The following is a 19,153-nucleotide window of genomic DNA, read 5'->3' as shown; positions in this document are numbered from 1 at the left end:
CCTAAAAGCTGACCCGAGCCCACCTGTTGTTCCAGGAGCCCTGGTTAGGAAGGAACCAGCGCTTTCCAGAGCAGGCCAGGATTTCCAACAAAGTTCAGGGATGCCCCCTGGTGGATCTGCACTCCTGATGCAGAAACAAAGTTGTTCGCGTCCCAGTCGCTGAGGGTGGCAATCTTTTTTTTTTCCATCCTAGCGTGTGATCTCAAGTCAATGGCGCAGGGGTGGGGAGTTGGGGGGATAGGAACCTGGGCTGTGGATTAGATTGAATTGGCTTTAAATTCTAGTTCTGCGGCTCATTCACTGGGCATTTTGGGTCTAGTTAGTTGTCTGAGCCTTATTTTCTCATCCATCAAATGGGTATAAGTGAAGTTCTACCACACAGAACCACAGTTAACTTAAGATAAGCTGCATGTGCTCTGGAAACATTAGCTCTTCTAATTGTAGAGGATATTCTGGAGGATTTGAGCCAATCCCATCATCTCTGGGGCATTGGTTTCCTCATTTCTAAGGTAGGGACAGTCCTACCTCGCGTCTGGGGTGGTTGTAAAAATTAGATATTGAATCCGGAAGATAGTAACAGGCAAGGGTTCCTACGTGCATAAGGGGTTACTTTTATTATTCAGTTCCTGCGATGTGAAGGGCACTGTGTGTTTATTTAACAAATATTGACCCTGGGCCTGTTACAGGACAAGCTCTGCACCGAGCTGGGGATAGAGCACCAAACCAGATGGGAATAGTACTCACATCAGCATGTAATTGTCAGGAGGATTTTGTCTAGTTCAAGGGTTGGCAAGCTTTCTCTGGAAAGATCTAGAGAGTAAGTGTTTTGGGCTTTGCTGGCCGTTCAGTTTCCTGTCGGCTTTGCAGCTCACCTGGTGTAGAGTGGAAAGAGCCAGAGACATTATGTGAACCAGAGTGTGGCTGGGTGCTAATAAAACTTTATCTGTACGGGCGCCTGGGTGGCTCAGTTGTTAAGCTTCTGCCTTTGGCTCCGGTCCTAATCCAGGGTCCTGGGATCGAGCCCCACATGGGGCTTCCTGCTCAGCGGGAAGCCAGCTTCTCCCACTCCCCCTGCTTGTGTTCCCTCTCTCACTGTCTCTCTCTCTGTCAAATAAATAAGATCTAAAAAACAAAACAAAAAACCGACTTAAAAAAAATATAAAACTTTATCTGTGGGTCCAGAGATTTGAGTTTTGTATCATTTTCATATCACAAAGTATTCTTCTTTTGACTCACCCCACCCCCCGCCATGCTCCACCACTTAAAAACATAAAAACCAGGGCGCCTGGGTGGCTGAGTTGGTTAAGCATCTGCCTTCAGTTTAATGATCCTGGGGTCCTGGGATCGAGCCCCGTGTTGGGCTCTCTGCTCAACAGGGAGTCCGCTTCTTTCTTTCTCTCTCCTGCTCCCTCTGCTCTTGTCCCTTGCTCTCTTTGTCAAATTAAAAAAACAAAACAACACATAAAAAGCATCTGTAGCTCAGGGGGCATACAAAAACAGGTGTGGGGGGCCAGATTTGCCCATGGGGCTGTCATTTCCTGGCTCCTTTTGTTTAGTTTGCTCTTCATTCTTGGAGTTGCTTCGAACAAGGTGATTACTTGTTTCTGGTTCTTTCTTTTTTTTTTCTGGCTTACATATTTCTCCTTTTTTTTTTTTTTTTTAAGTAGGCTTCACACCCAGCGTGGAGCCCCATGCTGGGCTCAAGCTCATGACCCTGAGACCAAACCCTGAGCTCAGATCAGATGCTTACCTGACTGAGCCACCCAGGTGCCCCTCGTTTACACATTTCTAAGTTTCTGTGGACTGTGTATTTGTCATTGAGCTAATGGGGAATTGTGGTCTTTCCTTACCAGATGGCAGACTTCTCATTCTAGTCATGATGCTTATTTTGTGTCCTGACAGACGGGAGGTGGCAGCTTTCATCATAAATCACCATGAATTTGGCAATCTGCTCTGTGTCTGTCTTCTCCCCTTTCACCACCGCCCTTCCACTGAACTTTGCTTGTTTCTTCTCCATTGGCTGAAGTTCTCGAGCTATTATTCCCATCCTTTTTTTTTTTTTTTAATTTCTATCTTACAGATGGGGACGCAGAGTCCCTAGGAAGGTTGTGATTTCCTTGAAGTCTTGTTTTTGTTTTGGAGAGAGAGAAAGAGAGCAAGGTACGGGGAGAAGGGGGAGAGGGAGAGGGAGACAGAGAATCTGAAGCAGGCTCCATGCCCAGCATAGAGCCCAAAGAGGGGTTTAATCTCACGACCATGAGATCAGGACCCAAGTGGAAATTAACAGTCAGACGCCCAACCGACTGAGCCACCTGGGCACCCCACCTTGAAACTTCATTAGTTGCTGGTGGTCCCAGGGCTGCCACTGAATGCTCCCGTCTCCCTGTCCTGAGCTTGTTTCCTTCTCTCTGGGAAGCAGTGGGAGGCACACAGCTCATTCCTTTTAGTTTAGACGTTGTTCGTATGAGAAGTCATATGTCATTTACTGTACAGGACAGCCAACATTCGTTTATTTGTTCCATAAATAGGTACTGAGTTCCCACTCTGTGCCGGTCTCTGTGTAGATACTTGGGGCAAACTAGTGAGCAAGATAGACAGGACTTCTGCTCTGGTGACAGTTACGGAATGGTAGGGACGAACGACAATAGAGCAGACAAGCATTACTTAGGAATTATGGTTACTGTCAGAGGGTAATGGGGGGGGACCCATGCATTTATGCACCAGACACTGGGCCAAGGAGTTCTGTGACCATTATCTGATTTAATCCTCGCAACTAGCCTATGAAAGGAGATAGAAGGATGAAGACACAGAAGTTCAGAGAAGCCCAAGTGATTTTCCTGGCCCCATAAACTAGGGAGGGAGATGACCAAACAGCTAATTTTCTGTGGAAATAAGGACTATCCTAATGCTGTGAATAAGCAGAAAGACCTTGAGGGCCATGCCAGGAGGATCTTCAGTAGGCCGTGGGGAGCACTGAAGGAGGGGTGTCCATGGTCAGGTCTGTTTCAGAAAGCTCATGCTGGCAGCACCACGGAGGATGGATAGGAGGCGGGAGACTGAGGACCCGTTAGAAAGTTCTGGAGGTTGTCTTGAAGAGTAGTAAGGGAGGACTGGACCAGCGTGGAGTCTGTGGTGGTGGAGGGAAGCTGATGGCTTGGAGAGAGAGAGAGTGAGGAAAACCGACTGGACCAGGTAATAGAGCAGATGTGGCGTATGGGTGAGGCGAGTTTCATTGTTTCGGATCCCCAGTGGCCTCCAGCTCCTGAGCCCCCAGGAGCCACCAGCATGTGGATTCTGCCTCTAGGTAGCCGGCGGCTGGTGGACGTGATGGACGTGAACACCCAGAAGGGCACGGAGATGAGCATGTCCCAGTTTGTGCGCTACTACGAGACGCCGGAGGCCCAGCGGGACAAGCTGTACAACGTCATCAGCCTCGAGTTCAGCCACACCAAGCTGGAGCACCTGGTCAAGCGTCCGACTGTGGTAGGGCCCCCGGCCACCATCCCCTCTCCGATGCCACCACCTCCTCTCCTCGCCCAGGTTCTGGCCCTGTGCCAGTCCCGGGGCGGAGGGGGGCGGTGGTGGTGGCAGGTGGTGAGGGAGCCCGGTGAACGGTCGCTGCCCGGGACAGGAGGTGCTGACAGTGGTGTGGCTTTCAGGTAGATCTGGTGGACTGGGTGGACAACATGTGGCCCCAGCATTTGAAGGAGAAGCAGACGGAAGCCACGAATGCCATCGCCGAGATGAAATACCCGAAAGTGAAGAAGTAAGACTGCCTGGCTAGTGGTGGGAGCTGGGCGGGCAGGGACGTGGGGCGGGGGGGTGTTTCACAGCCCTGCAGGCGCTGCTGGGACGTGAGGAATGGGGGTCCTTGGCATCGGCAGCCTGGCATCTTGTTGCCTTGGAACGCTGGGGCTCTGCCTTCCCCCTCCAGATGGGCCTTTGGCCTCCCTGTTGGCTCTCCCCAGGAGCATGTGATCTGGGGCAGGGGGAGGGGGAGGAAGAATAATGGGACCATCTCTGCACACGTGTGTGCGTGCATGTGTGTGTGCATGTGTGTGTGTCTGTATGTGCTTGTCGCACCCTTATTTCTTCCCACCAAGGGACAGCATGGCCTGGGATCAGGCATCTTCAGAGAGACCCGCTCACCGTGGACACTTTGCTTTTGCTAGTGTTGGGGGCGGGTGGTGGTCTGGTGTTCTTTTGTTCCTTGCTGTGGAGACCCAGGGCTTTTCCCAAACAAAGAGCAAGGGCTACTTATTCATCATCAAACACCCATTAGACGGTGTCTCCACGCAGCAGCTGGGCTCTGGGCTGGGAAGGTGGCCGCGTCTAATGCAGGGACATCATTCCATGTGGACCAGTAAGTCCTGACACCCATCGTTTAACTTGGGCAGAGGCACCTGCGATCCCCTCCACTTTCTAGAATTTCACTAATGGACCCTTGGGACCCCTGGGGCTGCCTTAGAGCTCTCTCCATCCCAGGCTGTCTGTGTTTCCATCTCTGAAATGGGAAGGAGATGCTGGCCGTCCTGGGCAGCAGTGCTGCTCTGGGCTTCCTAGAAGAGTTGGCCAGGGCGGCTCCAAATCCATTAGCATCTCCGCTCTCAGCCCTGCTGCTAGGAGTGCCTCCGGGAGCCCGAAGGCTGTGAGCTTTTCATTCACTGCACCCTTCATTCAGGGCGCAGTGAATATGCAGACTTCGTGCCAGACTTCGTGAGGGAGGCCAGCGCACTGGCCCCGAGCTGCTCAAGGCTTTGCTTTCAAGCTCTCTTTCTTTAATTATTTCTCAGGCATTTTTCCTCCCCTTGAAGCTGAAGCTCCTTACATCCCTTGGATCTGGGCTACATCAGACACAAAGAGTGGGTTCAGGGTGGGGAGGGAGAGGAGGGTTTTCAGTTCTCTTCCTTTTCCATTCCACTGCAGCAAAATTTCCCGAGCCCCCGGGATGGGGAAGGAAAGGATGAACGAGACTGGGAGCCCTTACCCTCTGGAGGATGTGTCATAAAACACACGAGATGAAGTGCAGCTTTCATCCTAGGTCGAAGGAGGCAGGCTCTGGGGAGGGGAGCAGGGAGAGGAAGAATCGTTTTTGGCTGGTGGCATTGCGGGACATCGGACCCGGGCTTTAAAGGGTAGAGGGGATGGGAGGAATGTGGGGAGGGGTGGGGGTAGTGAAGTGCCAAGGGCCTTGAAGGAATCATGAGGGGACAGCTGGAGGAAAGAGCATGGGATGAGGAGATTAGTGAGGGCCGGATCACAGCTGCCATCGATTGATTGGGTGATTGATTCATTCATTCATTAATTCAACATGTGTATTAAACATCTGATTGGCGCTGGGCACTGGACATATGGTGAGGGGAAAACCAAATGAGCTCCCTGCCCTGACAGAGCTTACAGACTCTCAGGAGATAAATGTTCATCCAGCGATCTGAGAGAGAAATGGAAATTTGCAGCCGTGTTGAAGCCACAAGGCAGAGATCTGTGGGGTTAGGGGAGCGTGTACCCTGGTACTCGTAGTCAGGGAGGGCAGGGCAGGTGTCCCCAAGATGGGATCTGAAGAGAGAGGGGTTACTTAGGAGAAGAGACCTGGGAAGAGCTTTCCTGGCTGCATGCAGAGAGCCTGGTATGATGGTTAGGAAAGGTGGGGAGAGGGGGACAAGTAGACCTGTGGAAGGAAGGTTAGTGAGGCTGGAGCAGAGTAAGGCAAGAGGGTAGTGGGTGCAGGGTGGTGGGTGGGCCAGGCTGATCAGGGCCCAAGGTGCCATAGTGAAGGGTCTGTGTTTCTCCAAAGACCAGTCAGAAACTTCTGTGAGATCTTTGTTTTTTTAAAGATTTTATTTATTTATTTGACAGAGCAAGCAAGTGAGAGAGAGAGCAAAGAAAGGAAGGGGGAGCGGCAGAGGGAGAGGGAGAAGCAGGCTCCTCTCTGAGCAGGAAGCCCAGGGCAGCACTGGATCCCAGGACCCTGAGATCATGACCTGAGCTGAAATGAAGAGTCAGTTGCTCAACCCAGTGGGCCACCCGGGAGCCTCTTTCCATGAGATTTTAAGCAGAGATGGGTGTGTTCAGATTTGCTTTATGCAAGTTCTTGAGCTGTGGGGTTTGTAGGAGCTGGGAGTAGAGTGGTAGGAGAAACCGGTGCATCACCTCTATGAGGGCAAATGATGAGCCAGGAGGGAGCAGGGAACAAACGGGACATGTATCTAGGAAGGTAAAACAGTGCTGGGGGACATCAATCTCAATTACTTTGCCTCCTTCCGATGTTTGATATATTCTTGGCTTTATTGAAAAATTCCTCTAAGTAGTTTAATTCTATTAATACATTGAGAATCCTATCTAATTACCAAAAAAAGGCTCACACCCAGTTTTCTAGAACCACTTGCTTCATCCCATTGGTTGGATCGTGTGGCAAATAGATTTACAAGCCCCGTCCGTGGCTGTGGGAACTTGTTACAGGATTTGAACCTTGTTAGGAAGGAAGTTGTCACCTTGGAAATAGTCTGTTGGTTTTGCTGAAAAGAATGCTGATTTCAGTTAATCAGGAAGGTAAAAATCCCACAGTGATGAAGTCCTCTGTGGCCGTAGAGTTGTTCTGTGGAATTTAATTAATATGACACTGTTTCTGGAAGTCAGAGCTTCTACCCTGATGGGCCACCTGAATTGAGGTTTGCAGGAGGGAAGAGAGGAGGGTTACAGACCCATTACTGCCTTGTGTCTGGCTCCAGAATTGTGCCGTCTGATCATGGCGAGGGGTTCAGAATTTTAATGGGGTTGGTTGAGATACTTAAAGCTAGGAGTGCTGACGTTTGTCAAGGGGGTAGCTGTAACTTTGTGGGAGACAAAAGATGTAATGGTTACATTAGTGTATTAGCTATCTGTTACTGCCTTTAATGAGTGCCCATAAATCCAAGACCCTGTTGTGAGTAGTTGGTAGGCTACAGTGACTAAAGCAAAGGCCCCATGCTCAGGGGACTTATGTTTGGGTGGGGAAAAGAGATGGGCAAGCAAACCCAAGTGGTAAGTATTTTTTTAATTAAGGAAGTTATAAGTATTGGGAGGAAACATAAAGCAAGATAAAGGGGGGCAGTGCCTGGCTGACTCAATTGGTGGAACATGCGACTCTTGATCTTGAGGTCGTGAATTTGAGCCCCATGTTGGGTATAGAGATTACTTAAAAAAAAAAAAAAGGACAAGATAAAGAGAAAAGAGGATGACAGGGCGGGCTGAATATATATCGGCTGCCCTGGGTGCTTCTGACATTGCCTTCTCTCTGTCTCTACCCTGCAGGAATGTTCTGGCTGACTAGAGTTATTTGTCTTAGAAAATTCCTTCTAATAGATAAACAGTGACAACTGTTTGGGAATATTCCTGTATCAGTTTATTAATGCATAAAATTATCCTAAAACTTTATAGCTTAAAAAAAAAAGAAAGAAATCTTGACAGTTTAAAGCAACAAACATTGCCTCCCAGTTTCTGTACATCAGGAACTGGGAGTGGCTTACCAGGCTCAGAGTGGCTGGTGAGCTTGTCTCAAGGTGGGGGCCTGGGCTGAGCTCATACGAAGGCTTGACCGGGGCTGGAGGGCCCACTTCCAAGAGGGTGCGCTCTCATGGCTGTTGGCTAGAGGGCACCGTTTTTCATTGTGTGGGCCTCTCCATAGGGTGACTTGAGTGTCCTTGTGGCATGGCAGCTGGTTCCCCTCCACCACCACCCCACAGATGGTTTGAGAGAGAGCAAGGAAGAAGTCACAGTGTCTGTGATGACCCAGTTTTGAAAGTCACATGCTGTTTACTTCTGCCATATTCTTTTAATTAAAAGTGAGGCACTTGGTCTAGCCCACACTCAAGGGAAGGGGAATTTGGCTCTATATCTGAAAGGGAGGGTGGTCTCAAGGACTCCCATGGACATGTTTTAAAGTCTCCATAATCTCCTAGGTCTATGACATGGGCATACCTTTCTCACTTAGTACTGCTGGGTATTATGATGCATCCCAGAAGGAAATTAGCAAGTCTTTTCTGTCCTCACATGTTGCTTCCAGAAATGAGGCTTGTGGCTTAATGGAGACAAGCTGTGAGCTAACAGGCAGGAAAAGGAAGGGGACCCCACATAAGACATATGTTGGGCCCCCAAAGAATTGGGAGTCAGTTGTATTTTTCTCCCTGTACTTTCTGGGGGTGGCGGGAAGAACTGGGAGAAAATTGGGGGATGCGAAGCTGAAATCCCGACAGGATGAAAATGGGTTCTGGGATCAGCAAGTTTTAAGGCTGCCCCTGGGGATCTCTGGTGGCCATGGGAAATCCTTCATCTCCTCTCAGGGACTCAGTTTGCCCTTCTACAAAATGGGGATCCTGTCATTCCTGCTCCACCTACCAACCACACTATAGGGAAATGGAGCCAATAGTGGATGTGCGGTGTGGGAAGGTTGTTTGTCTCTGTGGCCTCATGTAGACACAAGGTCTCCAAGTGCCATCGGAGTCCCTGGCTTTTCAATCTATTCGGATCACATTTGCACTGGGCTTTTTTTTTTTTTTAAGGTTGTTTTTTTTTTTTTTTTATTTGAGAGAGAGAGAGCACAAGGAGTAGGGAGGGAAGGGGGAGAGGGAGAGGGAGAAGAAACTCCCCGCTGAACACAGAGCCCAATGAGGGGCTGAGTCCCTGGACCCTGGGATCATGATCTGAGCCAAAGGCAGATGCTTAACCGACTGAGCCACCCAGGCGCCCCTGTATTGGGCTTTTATCTTGACAACCCTTATTTACTTTCACCTCTCAGTATCCATGTTTGCTGGTACTAGAAATGATCATCCCTGTGTGATAGATCACCCTGGAACACGGGCGGACTAGAGAGGTTGCTAATGTCACACAGGGGCGGAGCTGTGGGTCAGGCAGCACACCCCAGGCCTCTGGATTCCTAGCTTTTCCTCTCTACCTCTCTACCTCTACAAGAGGACCAAAGAAAAAGAAAGCCAGCCTTTTCTGTGCTGCCACGTATAGACACAGATACTGTGTTAGACACTTAACACGCATATCTCAGCAGTCTTGGAAGTAGGTGTTACTATCCTCATTTTACAGAAAAGGAAACTGTAGTTCCTAGTGCTTCCATGCAGATAACAGGTGTACAGCTGAGTGTAAGACAGTGGGGGCTACTGCGGCTGTGGATAGTTTCAAAAATTCTTCTTTTAAAAATGAAAAAAATACAAACAGCAGCAACTCAGTGCAGGCCAAATGAAGCACATCTAGGGCCTGGTTTGACCCCTGAGAACCACATTTAGAGGCCCCTGACTAGCCCACCAAATGGGGATGCTGAGTTCCAGGAGGGGGAAGGATTTAGTCCAGTGTCACACAGTTGATCAGAATAATTATAGGGCTGTATCGCTGGGTGCTATACTTAACACAGATGAATCTGATGTGATCCCTGCTGGGGCTCGAGCTGAGGCATTTGTGACCAAAAAAGTAATAATTTTCCCATGTGGCCAGCCTGGTTCAGCTGTCAGAGCCTTCTCTTAGCTCACTCAACTTCGCTTATATTTTGTGTGTGTCAAGAACTTTGCTCAAGGGGTGCCTGGGTGGCTCAGTTGGTTAAGCATCCGACTCTTGATTTCAGCTCAGGTTGTGATCTCAGGGTCCTGAGATGGAGCCCCACATTGGCTCGGCCCTGGGCGTGGAGCCTGCTTGGGATTCTCTTTCTCCCTCTCCCCCTGTCCCTCTCCATTTCCCCTCCCCCCCAAAAAAGAGTGCTTAAAAAACCTTGCTCAAGAACACCCACCCAATGACTGTTGCTCAAATCCAGGATGGGAGATGTTTCTTGTAATTATAATTTTTTTTTTTTTTGTAAGTAGGCAGAACATATATATATATGGTGAAAAAAGTCAGCCAGTTCCAAAGAGTTCACAGTGTAATCTCATAGCAGGCCGTTGGAGAGGCACTAAGGACCGGCTGGGCATCCTGTAAATGACTCTGGGAAGCAGCACTCTAACCTTGGGTATGGACCACCTTGAAATGGCTTCAATGTTCACTTCCCTAAAATGGGGATTATAGGTTGTTTTATTTTTTTTTAAGATTTTATTTATTTATTTATTTGACAGAGAGAGAGAGAGTGAGAGAGGGAACACAAGTAAGGGGAGTGGGAGAGGGAAAAGTGGGCTTCCTGCAGAAAGGAGAGCCTGATGGGGGACTTGATCCCAGGATCCTGGGATCATGACCTGAGCTGAAGGCAGACGCTTAACGATTGAGCCACCCAGGCAGCCTATAGGTTGTATTAAAAGTGAAATGATATCATGCATGTAAACAGCTATTATCATTAGCACTCATTAGAGACTATTAGTTAATGTTGGTGGATAGCTCCAGTGGATGGAGTTTGGCAAAGAATGGAGAAGCTTGATTTCTGCCCCTACAGAGGCTATACCAGGGTCTCCTGACTCCTTGTGGTTTAGGGGAAGGGTGTGGGGATAGAGTGGGAGAAGGGCTGTGGCCCTGGTGAGCCTGCCCTGGAGGGTGGGATTTCTCATTTGAGCAGGACCATCTCCTGCAGCCTGATGGGGGTTGAGTTTGTACACAACCTGAAGACATCGATACTCTTGAGTCTTGGGATTTGCCAGGTAGACCTGGGAAAAGAGCTGAGAAATTCTGAGCCATGCTGCTTGGGTAAGCACCATCGCTGATTAAAGTAGTGACCACTGAGCCTCCGCTTTCTCATCTGTAAAATGGGGACAGTCCTGAGAGTGATCTCGGAGGGTTGAAAATCCGATTAATCAATCAGTCTCATAGTGCTGGTACTGTGTTAATATGTACATGTTCCAGTGAATTCCCACAGTAATTCTATGATGTAAGGTTGCACAGCTACTAAGGAGGCAGGCAGGGGAAGGGGCAGCATAGGCGCGTCTTAGAATGCAGAGTTGAACTTCAAGTCACCTGCCTGCCATTAGGATGAGAAAACCGGCTCAGGGAGGGGAGGTAAGCTGCCCAAGGTCACACAGATAGTCTGTTTGAGGGCCAGAGCATCATCCCTGGTCTCCCAGCAGCTCTACCTGGGATTTGACACTCCCTCCAAACCCCAGCCATGCCCCGATGGGCACATTTAAGGAAGGTGGCTTTGCTGGGTCGTCACCTCCAGTAGCAGGACGGCGCCCACACTCCCTGAAAACGGGGGCGCGGGTGTTGCTGAGCGCCCTCCTGTAGAGCTACCCTCGTGTCCCCACCCAGCCGGGGGCGAGGGGGCGGCCGTGGGCGGCAGCGGCGTCCCCTGGCGCTGGCCCGCAAGCTTCCCTGTCGCCGCCGCGGCCTCCCTCCTCCTTCCTGGCGGCCGCCGCGCCGCGCGGGTGTTCAGTTTCAGCGCGGGGATGAGCGCAGGCTGCGCCCGGCTCCCTGAGGAAGGAAGGAAGAGAGAGAGGGCTGCACGGTCCTCGGCCCGGGCCTGGCAGCGCCGTGGAGGGGGCTCGGCTCCGGTCGCCGGGGCTGGGCGCGCGTCGATCCTGCGCTGCCGAAGGGGACGCCCGGGAGTCGCGCTGCCGCCGCCGCCGAGGGTAACCGCGGGCGCGCCGGGCGGGGCCGGGCGGGCGTCCCTGCGCTGCGCCCCGCGGGCCCGGGGCTGCCCGGGAGCCCCCGCTCTTACCCGGAGCGCTGGGGCGGGGTGTGGGTCGCCTCCCGCCCGCGGGCAGCGCAGCCGGCGTCGCGGAGCAGCTCTTTGTGTCTCCCCAGGCTGCGTGTAAGTGTGTAGTGTGTGTGCGCGCGCGCTCGGCGCCTCCAGCCCGGTCTCCCGGTGCCAGCTTTCTCCAGGTTACCCCCGCCAAGACCTTTGCCCCAGGGGATGCTGCCAGAGCTGCCGGGGGAGTTTCGCTAAGTTGGAAGGAAAAGGGAGGGGTGGGGTCGCCCCGCTTCCGCGGATCCCAGGCAGCGCCCCAAAGTTGGTGCTGCAGGTGCAGCGCCCCCTCCTACCACGCTCCTCCCAGCCAGCCCCGGCCTTGGGAGGCGGGAACCCCCCCAGAGGCTTAGTTCGGGGGCTCCTGATTCTCATCCCCCAACTTGGAGGGTGCACTCCTGCACTGAAGCCACCGGGGCGGTGGGGGGGGGTATCGAGGGGCGCGGCTTTCCGGGCAAGGGGCAGCCGAGGCGGAAGCCAGGCTGGCTGGCCGGCGGGAGAGCTTAGCGGCCGTGGCACCGAGCCGGGGTGCCCATGTGACTGCGGTGTGCTTTGGAAGAGGAAGCTGTAGAGGTCAGTGCAAAGGCGTCACGCCAGAGCGAGCGGGAGCAGGAGTGAGGGGGGAGACCCGGAATGAGCGCGGGGCGGGCGGGAGGGCGGGGGTGGCGGCTGCAGGGGCCCGGACAAAGCGGCCCTGTCACAGCCACCCTAGCCGCTCCAAAGCCTGCAATTGCCCGGCGGGTGGGGCGGCGGGGCCCGGAGGCCAGGAAATGAGGGACATGGGAGGAGGGGCCTCTCTAGGAGAGGCGGGGCTGGAAGTGGCGCCCCCAAGCTCCGAAGGGCCTCAGAGGATGCTGGAGGGTGACTGGGAGGACAGATCAGACGCAGGCACAACTTGGAGAACTTTCCTTGCACACCGCTGCCGCAGCTCCTAGTGATCACGTCCACGCGTGCTGGGGAGGTTGGGGCTGGGGGCAGGAGGTTGGGGGGTAGTGACCAGGCCAGTCCGGGGCCTGGTGCCCAAGATCCAAGCTCCTCTCCTCTCCTCTGCCGGCACCTGGGTGGTTATCCAGCTGCAGACTAAAGGAAGCACATCCCCTCCCTCCACCCCACAAACACTTAAATTGTTTTCCCTAGGCTGTTCTCTGCTGAGGCCTGAAGGAGGTGGAAACCAAGGTTAGATTAAAAAAAAGGAAAGAAAAGAAAACCCAGAGGAAAAGGTGGTTTTAGGAAAACGAGGACTAATATTTTGAAGTGGTGCTTGGAGAGGAGGCTGGTGTGGTCCGTGGGGGTGGGGTGAGTTAGGGCTTTACCCTCACTCCGCACCCCCAGTTCCTTGGAGAGAAGAGGGTCACTGGTGTCTTCAGCCTGGGGGCCCCGGCTGGTCGCGTGGGGCGGAGGTGGGAGGGAGCGAGCCCGAGCCTGAGCTGGGACTTGAACAACCCCAGTGCCAGCCCAGCAGCCCGCGCCTGTCTTCGTGACAGGGCTGCGTCCTGTGCTGTCAACTACACCCCTCCGATGGGGTTGCTAGGCAGCGGGGCTCTGATGTGGGGGAAGGCCTTCTGATTTGTCAGCCTCCTGCAGACACATGGTTAAGGCTCCTTCCAGCCTATCCGGAGGAGGGACGCGGGGCACGCCGCCTGCATACTCTGCCGAGCCCCGGGTCCACCTGAATGTGAGGTGCAAAAGGCAGCCAGAGGGAGGGGGCGCCTGGAGCCCACCAGCCTCCTAACCAGCTCAGCCCCACGCCCCCCATTATCTCCACTGGGGCTTGCTGCTGGCTCCTCCCTGTCTGTCCCTGCCCCATTCCTCCTCTCTTCCCCAAACCATGGAAAAGCAAAGTGCAGCGGGGAAAAGAGGTCAGTGGGGTAAGCATGTGCGTGTGGGCCTCTGGAGTGCCAAGGTGCATGGGCATGAGCTGTGGGGAGGCCTCCCCATCGTGCCGCCGGTGGCTCTTGTGGGAAGGGGTGGGAGGGAGAGAGGGGGCCCTGACATCGCTGTCTGCCAGGCCTGGACTTGGAAGCCTGCTCTGTGGCCCCCCCTCCGCCCCCCTTAAGCTCTGTCCGCCCCTAGGAGGGCAGCATGTCAAGGGAGGAGGAAGGGGACTGGTGAGTTCCTGTAAGGAAGGGTGGGTTATCTGGCTGCTGCGAGAGCTCAGAAGGGGGGCTGCTGGCGGGTTCCTTCTCCTGAACGCACCTCCCCGGCCCAAGCCTCTGAGGTCCAGGTTCTCCTCTGGGCCTGTCCCCCACTCCACCCCCAGCATCCTCTCTTAATCCTTTCACTTTTTTTTTTAGCAGTTATATGGAGATAGAATTCACATACCATTCATTCATTTAAAGTGTACAGTTCAGCGGTTCTGTATGTTTACAGAGTTGTGCATTCACGGTCAAATTCAGAACATTTTTATCACCCCAGAAGGAAACCGGGTGCCCATGAGCAGCCCTCCCCAGCCCTGCACCCCACTCCCGCCCTCAGGCCCTGGCCACTCCTCTACTCCGTGTGTCCCTAAGTTTGCCTACTCGGGCCCTTTCATATCTGTGGGATCCTACACGGTCATCTTTGGCGGCTGGTCGGAGCCTGTGCTTGGAGCTCACTGCTCACTTCTCAGTCCGTTGCAGTTTGTCCTTCTGTTTCACTCCCCTTGTGCGGGGCTCCGTTCATGTCCCTTCCCAGGGGGCACGGGGCTGACGCATTCTGACAGGCTGCTCTGAGGGTGGTGCCTAGCTCTGGGCTGGACCGTTGATGGGCTCTCAGTAAACTCTTGCTCAGCGAACGGAGAGGAGAATGGGGACTGGTAATTGGCAAGCTTTGCAGGTGGTTTACACTGAGAATTCCAGGGGTCCAGCTGCTGCAAAGGAGACTGGTGTCTTGGGAAAAATGCAGGGCTGGGCGCTGGGAGGGAGTAGAAAGGGAGCCTCTCCTCCCTGGGGTGGGCGTGGGGGTGGGGCAGGAGCCGAAGCCGCCTGTGAGGAAGGAACCCAGTGGCCTGTGGGTTGCCAGCTCTCTCCTGGGGACTTGAAAACCCAGATGCCTCCCCCAGCCTTGGGGGCAGGTGGCCAATGCTTGAGATGTGTCATCTGATCACAGGGGCTTCCCCTAGGGGGAACTCCAGTTCGAATTGGGTTTAAAAAGAAAAGAAAAGTCCCCAGTGTTAGCATTTATAAAAGGGCAGCAGGTCAGGCACCTCCAGTGATTCAGGCCCTGAATGATTTTTCCTGCTCCCCCCCCTCCGCCCCGCTTCTGTGCCACAGGTACTGTCTGATGAGCGTGAAAGGCTGTTTCACTGACTTCCACATCGACTTCGGAGGCACTTCCGTTTGGTACCATGTTTTCCGGGGTGGGAAGGTGAGTTGAGCCGAGTCTCCTCGACTTCTGCACATCCCTGCCTGTTTCCTTCTTAGAGGGGCTCGCACCGCTCTCCCCGCTGTCCTCCCCGCCCTGCGCATCCCGTGGCTCCTGCCCCGCCCACTCTCAGGACCACCTCCCCACTCCCTGTCTTCTCCTGGAGGGGAGGATTCCACTCAGCCCTTCTGCATCACATCCGGTTACCTGTCCTACACCTGCTCCCCCAGTCCAGTGTTCCAAGCACCTCCGGCCAGATCAGAACTCCAGCCTTGGTGCCCAAGAGCTCCCGGCGTTCACTTTGCGCGCTGTGGTTTCCAGCTCCAGCGTGGAGACCGTTTAACTTAAAAGTCTAGTTGCCGGTACCACCTGCCTCCAAGAACATTTTATCTGAGGGACAGACGTCGCCCAGAGAGAGGAGGTGGTGCGTGCTTTCAGGATGTTATTGCTGCTTTTGCTTCTGAGTGTGACCCGCACGGATGTGGGCGCTCCTTCAGCGGACGCGTGTCGCCCTGCTTGTCTGGGTTTTTGTGTGCATTTGTTTTAACCGAACATGTTGGAAGAAATTCTGGGTAGGAAGTCATCCTACTTGGTTCCAGATGTTTTTCCTCCCTCTGCAGCGTGAGCACAGGCTGAGTTTATTTATTGGACCATTTTTTCATACAACTTAGGAAATTCCCTTCCTCTCCTTCCCTTACCTCCCCAGCAAGCCTGTGGCTCGGGAGAAAGAATGTTCCACCCAGTCGAGGAACTCTACCCACCCTGATGTTTTAGCGGGAATGGAGAGTCCCTAGAGGCAGGCAGAGGGTGTTCCAGAAGGGTGGCACAGCCTCCCCTCCATCCCAGAGACCCTTTGGGCCTGGGCCTGGAGGCGGTCCCCTATCCTCCCCGCTTCCAGGCAGGTAGGGCTGTCTCCTTGGGCTGTGGTACAGCCTGGAAGGAATCCAGGACTTTGGCCCGGATCTTCAGCTGACTGCCTCCTTTTCCTCCCAAGATCTTTTGGCTGATTCCTCCAACCCTGCACAATTTGGCACTGTACGAGGAGTGGGTGCTGTCAGGCAAACAGAGTGACATCTTCCTGGGAGACCGCGTGGAGCGATGCCAAAGAATTGAGCTGAAACAGGGCTACACGTTTTTCATCCCTTCCGGTAGGTTCCGGCAAGGCTGGCGCCGGGCTCTCCCTCGGCTCCTGGCTCTCCTGTGGCCTCAGCCAGGGTTTCGGGCCAGGCGACAGGGTTCTGTGGGCCTCGTGGCCACTGAGAGTTCCTGAGAGAAGCAGGCCTCGGGCTGCAGGGAAAAGTAGCCCCCGTCTCTCTCACATCTAGCCTGTGTCTCCCTGCCTGTGGGCTAGAATTCACTCTTGGGAAAAAGCCTAGTGTCCTTCCTCAGGGGAAGGTGAGTGGCTCCCCCAGGACCTACTGTGGAGATTCCTGTGTGACGGGGAGATGTGGTACTGTGGGGAAGGGGGTGGTTCAACCCCTTGAAGGAGGAATTGGGTTGTTTCACCCAAAGAAGCAATGTATGGTAATGGCAGTCCCGGGCAGGTTCTGGGGAAGGGCGGACCCCGGAGTGGGGGGTGTTCTAAGGGTGCCTGAAAGCCTAGGGAATGGGCAGAGGGGAATGTAGCTTTGGGGAAGGACCCAACGTGGCAGCCTCCTGCAGCACAAGGTGAAAAGTAGTCAAGGTCAATGTCCGCTCTTGTACTTGGAGTCCCACCCCCCCCCCAAAAAAAAAGAAATTAAGAAGAAAAGAAAAAAAAGAAATTGCAGCTGCAAGTATAGTGGGGGGCAGTAGTTCAGAGCACCGGACCCGGAGCCAGAGTGAACGGCCTTTGTTTGAATTTCAGCTCTGGTGCTTATGAGCTGTGAGTTTATGGGAGTGAGTTACGCTCTCTGTGCCTCGGTGTTCTTGTCTGTAAAATGGGAGTGAGACTTCCCGGGGTGGTAGTGAGGACCGAGTGAGCTGAAACCACCATGCGTGAGCTCTCCGGTGATGGACTGAGGGCTTTTGGGCAGCTACAGGCTGAGGCACCAGTGAGTATGACAGATGCCCTAGGGGTCAGGGAGTACAGTTTTTGGTGGCATTAACGGTAACATTTTACTCAGGATGAGGGAGGTGACAGTCCCGCTGTATTAAGTGAGGGGGTCAGGTCACATATAGGAGGTTGTGCTCCTTTTGGTCACTATACTTTGGAGAGTGAGTTGACCTGGATATGGGAGTCTGGATGTCACACCAGGTGAGATGAATTTGAAGGAGGAATTGGATGGTTTGATCCGGGGAAGTAATAGTGAATAGGAACAGCTGTCAGCTGGTTGAAAGATCTCCTGGAAGAAGAGGTACAGCCCAGTGGTGGAATGATTTGCTCTGCTAGGTAGTGAGTTCCCTGTCACTGGATGTATACAAGCAGAGGCTATGTATATGACTGTGCTAAGGAGCCTGCAGGGAATTTGCCACTGAGTGGGGACTTGAACCTTAGGAGTATCCTTTGAAGCAACTAAGATCCATTGGATGGAGAATCTGGTCACACTTAGGTTTCTGAGAGTGGCGTTTGAAGCTGGCTTTGGGTCTGGACATGAGGCACTAGTGTCAAGTGAAGAGGGGGCCGTTTTGGTAGCATCTCCCACCGAGGAGATGGGGTCTGCACACTTGGGCTTTTCCAGAAAGTTGAGTAGAAGGCAGAGATTTCACTATTAGAGAAACTGGGGGTTTGGAAGTGACAGGGTTTAGTGGGGGTGACTTTGTTACCATGGCCCCAGGTCCATCCTCAGACTTGGGGAGGGGAGGGACCCCTCCTTGGGACAGGAAGGGGTTGTGCAGTGGGTGGGCAGAGTGGCACAGAGACCTCTTAGGTGTGTTCAAGCCACTCTTCATGGGGGTTAGCCATGGTGGATGCAGGGGAACCCTGTCACGTTCTTGGCCTTGCTGCTGACTCTTGTTGTGACCTGGGGCAGATCTGGTCCCCTCTCTGTGCCTCAACCATCCCATCTGTACAATGGGAGCAGGATGGCGCTGAACTCTGGAACCTTCCAGGGGCCTCCCAACCTGGTCCCACTGATTGCAGGCCTCCTGACCTCCCTGGGAGGACTCCAGGCCTTTTGCACAGCTGGGAGGTGGCTCATTGCTTTCCCTCAGTCCTGGTTGGGAGGGGCGTTCATTTTGGTGACTTAACAGGTTGGAGAAAGTCTTGAGAGGCGGCCTCTGAGTCCCAGCAGGGGTGTGACTATCTGTTGAAGGCAAGAGGAGGATTTGAACCGCAGCAGCAGGTTGAGTTAGACCCCAGCAAAGACTCCTGGCCCTGAGGGCTGTGAGAGAGACACCAGGATGTTCAGGAAGTGAAAAAAGGACAGTTAGAACTTGTCACCTTCGCAGAGGCAGGGGGTACCTGTGGTTCCCAAGCCCTGATTTCTGCAGGGACCAGTGAAATTTAAAAAAAAAAAGAAAAAAGAAAAAAAAAGAAAAGAAAAATGTTAGGAGTTTATTGTTACAAACTTGTAGTTTTACTAAAGATGGCTGTTAGTTTAAAAAACAAAACAAAACAAAACAACCTGGCATCTACTACTGCTGATTTTCACAAATAGGAGGTGATCCCATTACTAAAAAGGTTGGAAATCCATAATTTTGGAATAAAGGATGGTGGTTTATATTTGATAGTTTTGAGTTTATGACAGTCTGTGCCATCTTCCTTTTTCTCATTTTCTTGCCATCCCAGTGAAAACTGAAGGACCTGAGTTCGCCATCGAGGAAGTAGTCGGGCACCTGGGGATTCTCTCCTGCGTCCACACCCCCTGATCTGTGGGCAGACACACAGCTGGGGGTCGGGGGAGTTGGAGTGTGGCTTTGGGTGGAGAGTGGAGAGCTGGCCTTGGGGAACAAGGCCTGTCTGCATGTGGGTTTTTCTGTGTCAGGAGTAGAGAATCTAATTCTGGCATTTCTCACTTCTGACAATGGTTTTTGTCCCCACAGTGCGACCTTAGACAGGTGTCCTCCTACCTTATGCTGGCCTCACGTGTCCCTGTGGGTCATTCAGCAGGTCTTCAACTCTGAAGGCTAACCAGGAGGCTGCTGGGTTGGGAGGGTTTTGAAATGTTACAGTAACTTTGTGAGATGCGATTTAACTCTTCCTTGTTGTGTCTGGGGTGAAAAGCTGGGTAATGGCTGTGCTGCGGGGGAGGG

At 53.1% G+C, this 19,153-nt stretch overlaps 1 protein-coding gene across 1 annotated transcript in view; it reads left to right on the top strand.

Annotated features, from left to right (window-relative positions):
- Nucleotides 1-19,153, top strand: part of KDM2B (lysine demethylase 2B) — a 121,990-nt gene that overhangs the window by 24,642 nt on the left and 78,195 nt on the right. The window contains 4 exon segments of the mRNA XM_032876342.1: nucleotides 3,305-3,483; nucleotides 3,660-3,766; nucleotides 14,890-14,983; nucleotides 15,975-16,128. Coding sequence (XP_032732233.1) covers nucleotides 3,305-3,483; nucleotides 3,660-3,766; nucleotides 14,890-14,983; nucleotides 15,975-16,128 — 534 coding nt within the window.

This window comes from Lontra canadensis, unplaced genomic scaffold, assembly GCF_010015895.1.
Source record: "Lontra canadensis isolate GAN:19392208 unplaced genomic scaffold, GSC_riverotter_1.0 scaffold58, whole genome shotgun sequence".
NCBI lineage: Eukaryota > Metazoa > Chordata > Mammalia > Carnivora > Mustelidae > Lontra > Lontra canadensis.
Note: the sequence above shows the minus strand (reverse complement) of the source record. Positions and strands in the feature narration are given on the sequence as shown.